The sequence below is a fragment of the Rhagoletis zephyria genome, unplaced genomic scaffold (genome assembly GCF_001687245.7).
Source record: "Rhagoletis zephyria isolate East Lansing unplaced genomic scaffold, Rhagoletis_zephyria_1.1 Rzeph_scaffold_25205, whole genome shotgun sequence".
NCBI lineage: Eukaryota > Metazoa > Arthropoda > Insecta > Diptera > Tephritidae > Rhagoletis > Rhagoletis zephyria.
In genome coordinates this window covers 1-4031 of record NW_016182263.1, presented here as the reverse complement: position 1 = coordinate 4031, position 4031 = coordinate 1, and the positions used below count along the sequence as shown (strand labels likewise).

At 38.2% G+C, this 4031-nt stretch overlaps 1 protein-coding gene across 1 annotated transcript; it reads left to right on the top strand.

The window, feature by feature from the left end:
• The first annotated feature begins 315 nt into the window (after nt 1-315).
• Ppt1 (Palmitoyl-protein thioesterase 1) lies at nt 316-2902 on the top strand. Its single transcript, XM_017638501.1, has 5 exons — nt 316-553; nt 695-932; nt 993-1301; nt 1362-1488; nt 2640-2902. Exons 1-5 carry the CDS (start codon nt 460-462, stop codon nt 2760-2762), a joined length of 891 nt encoding a protein of 296 aa, XP_017493990.1. The 5' UTR covers nt 316-459; the 3' UTR covers nt 2763-2902.
• The last annotated feature ends 1129 nt before the right edge of the window (nt 2903-4031 follow it).

The following is a 4031-nucleotide window of genomic DNA, read 5'->3' as shown; positions in this document are numbered from 1 at the left end:
GCTAACGCCTGTTAGAATCCAGAAACAGTGCGGAAACAGCTTTGGATTTCCGTTTGGCAGTGTTTGCAGCAATCTCTAACTACTGGTCTGTTCGATAAGCAGATAATTTGTGTTAATTGTTTGCGAAAGAAGGAAATATAAATTTTCTCACTATATATAATATATTTTGCATGACATTTATGTTATGATAATTTGATTAAAATATTAGTTTAATTAAAACACGAAAGCAACGCTAACCCAACCAACGTAGTAGGGCATGTAAATTTTTTCGTAAACAACGCAATACTAAAATTATAAAAATTCCAACAAGGCAACCCTATAAAAATTAGAACCTTTTACAGTGCATCCCTGTGTTTTGTTTAATATCTTTGTTTAGAATTAAATTGATAAAATTTTCAATAGCAAATGAAGTGATTGATTTCTGTAAATTTAATTTGCGTTCTGCTAAACAAAAAGGAAATGGTTTTCCTGAAAACCTTAATATTAATAACTATATGCTGCGGTACTTCAACTGCTTCCGATGCACTGCCCGTCGTATTATGGCATGGAATGGGTAAGTTTTAGGTTCACATCACCGGTCACTACAAGTCACTTGCCTTTATGCAAGTCAGTTCCCCCCTCACTAGATTCTATTAAGTTTTATTGATCATACATCCTACATGGAAAATCCATAATATTCTCATATATTCCCAAGGTGACACTTGCTGTTTTCCCTTCAGCATGGGTTCCATAAAGAAATTAATTCAAACGGAAACGAATGGTGCATATGTGCGTTCACTGAAAATCGGCGGTAATATTGCTCTCGACTATGAAAGCGGTTTCTTCGTACACCCCGACGACCAAGTGCGTTATGTTTGTGATCAATTGGCCAAAGATGTAAAACTTTCAGGAGGCTACAATGCTATTGGCTTCTCTCAGGGCGGCCAATTTATGTGAGCACAATCATGGGTTTCCCAAAGCTATACTTGACTACTTTCCTTTTAATATTCCAGGCGTGCGGTCGCTCAACGTTGTGCTACCCCACCTATTAAAACATTGATTTCGATAGGCGGACAACATCAAGGAGTTTTTGGCTTGCCCAAATGCCCCTCGCTATCAAACAGAGCTTGCGAACACCTACGTAAGTTATTGCATCGTGCTGCTTATAAGGAGTGGATGCAGCGCGAACTAGTGCAAGCTACTTACTGGCATGATCCCTTAAGAGAAGAAGAATATCGGCAGAAGAGCTCATTTCTTTCTAATATCAACAACGAGGTGTTTATCAACCAAACCTATATTACCAACCTTAATAAACTAGAAAAGTAAGCGTGCAAACGATTATAAAAAATAAAATATTTCCAACTAACGAAACATACTTTCAGATTTGTAATGGTCAAGTTCTTGAATGACTCAATAGTTCAGCCTAAAGAGTCACAGTGGTTTGGCTTTTACGCACCTGGTCAAGATAAAAGCATCCGCCCACTAATACAAAGCGGAGTTTACGAAGATGTAATTCAATAGATATAACTAAATACATACACATCAACTAAAGTAGTAGCTTAAGTGGCTTTAGAAGGTTTGACTTTGAATTGAAAAATAATCACTTTCTCTTCATGCACATATTTGTGCCGTTCAATTAAAGCAGCCGAAGTCGGGATAGACCCTTTTCCCTTTATAGCTACATTTCATTGGGTTCCCAAACAATATTTCAAGGTTTAACTAGCCGTAGATGTTGTTCAAGATGCCATTTTGATAGAAGCTTAATAAAAATATAGAAAACATTCAAGGGAAACTGATTATTTTTTAATTCAAAGTTAAAACTTTTAAAGTCAATTAAGCTACGTTATGGCCCTATTATCTATGGCGACTGATCTCTAGTTGCTGGTGTAGTACAGATAGCTACCAGTATCGTACTTTGAATTATGTATAGCGATTAAGCTCAGTATACAGAAAAACGCAGACAATGTCCAAATTTACTTTTTCGACATGTACATTTCGAAGTAATTGGCTACTTTGTCATCCGTCATAAACGGGAAACTTAAAATCTCGATACTAGACTCAGTAGCCGACAGTCCCGAGTAGATAATTTCAGGAGTTAAAAGCCTTGCTGAGAGTCCAGACGTCTTCCACTCTACATTCCTTTCTCCTTTCTATTTTGTATGGAATGGCACAAATTGAAGGGCTTCTTCTTTCGTTACCCATGGAAGGCCTTCCTGAAAGGCTTTTATAGGACCTACATCAGAATGCCTTTTGAAGGAGTTCTTTTAAAGTTGCTCCTTTAAATTATAAAAAACATACATCTTTGAAGTATTTGCTTAAGGCTTATATCAAATATTTTTTTTTAAATTCATTTTAAATGCAAAATAATATAAATTTATGCATTCGCGTAAATTGTAAATGGATAAGCCCTTCTAGAAGGCTTGCAAGGAAGCACTTTTTTCAGTCCTTCTTGGGTAGGCTTCTTAGAATGGATTTACTTAAGAAGACCTACCTAAATTATCATCTGGATCAGTAGCCAGTTTCCATACGTAATGCGAATTTTAGTATATCGTAGCCCATCGGCTATTAGTCGCAATATATAATAGGGCCGGACCATCAATTGAACGCCATAGATATGTAATATTAAACTCTTCACTTAATTTTTTTGTTTTTTTCCGCAGCTCGGGCTTAAACAAATGGATGAAAACGGCAAGTTGTTGTACCTATCTGTAGAGGGTGATCATTTGCAAATGACTAGCAAATGGTTTATCGAAAATATTATACCACTTCTTACAAAAAACTAAATAAAAGATGTCTACATCTCAACATACTCAGCGTATTCGAATTTTCTCAAAAAGTTGTGTGATAAATAAGAACAAAGGACTATGATTATTTTTATTTGCCTAACGTGTAACTAATAATATACTAATAAATCATTTTGACGAGCAAAATATGTTTCTTTACTATTTGGATGTCCATCATCGTCAATGCATCTGCGACAGTGAGGAGCCACTGTGACAGGGACCTGTCAATAAATCCATCAGAAATGAGAGTCGCGCCTTGCAGTAGTACAGCCTGGGTTTCGGCTAGCGTTCGCTGAGCCCATCTGTCCAAGAGCTGCTGTTGTTGTTGTTGTAGCGGCTACAACAACCCCGCCCAGATCGGTTGGTATCTCAGTCGTTGTCGTCGAGTTCCACTAACGGCAGCCCCTAACGGTTAAACAGTAATGTCTTTTCTGAACCAAATGCATTGTTTCAAGCAAGTTATCCCATTTCTTTTATTAAATATATAAAAGTAAGACATTCTTTATCAGTACACCACCTCTCAAGCGATACATAAATTTTCTACTTCATTATTACGGATTTATTTTCCTAGTGCATTAAAAAACCTATCCACCGGAAAATCTGAAGTCGCTCAAACGACATCTGTGCTCTCAATCACAGACACAATATCTTCAATGAAATCACACAAATGTGTATAAGTCTGCACATAGAGCGTGTCGCGGAATGCCTTACGATGACGTAGCTCCTTAGCCAGCCACTTGTTGATTTCCTCCTTGTCAAGTTCGTCCGGTTCCCGTAACTCCGTATTTTCAACATCACCACCAGCATCCTCCCTTGACAGAGAAGTGATGTCCTCTTGAATGGCATAATAGTTGTCGATATACTCTTTCCATGCTACTTTTAGAAAGGCTTCCTCAATTGTCAATGCCAGCTCTTCCCATTCGTCGATACCCGTCGATATAATGCCCCGCACATACACATAGCATGTCCGTTCACGTTCTGTATTGTGCAATATTTTCTCTTCAAAATCTGTGGCAGGTTTGCCACGCATCTCCTCCAAAATACCCATCATCTCTACAAAAAGCAAAGCGCGTTGATCGGGACTTCCTTGGCGTAATATCATAGCTTTCAAGGTTTCCACACTCAGATCCCAGGCCGGTTCACGTGGCTTCTTTAATCGCTGGTATAGTTCCTTCAGTAGTTGTATGTCGTGATAACGCTCACAACGATAGCCGGGATTGATGAATTCGAAGAGCTCCAGTTCGGTGAGAGCGCGCTTGTAAGGGCAAG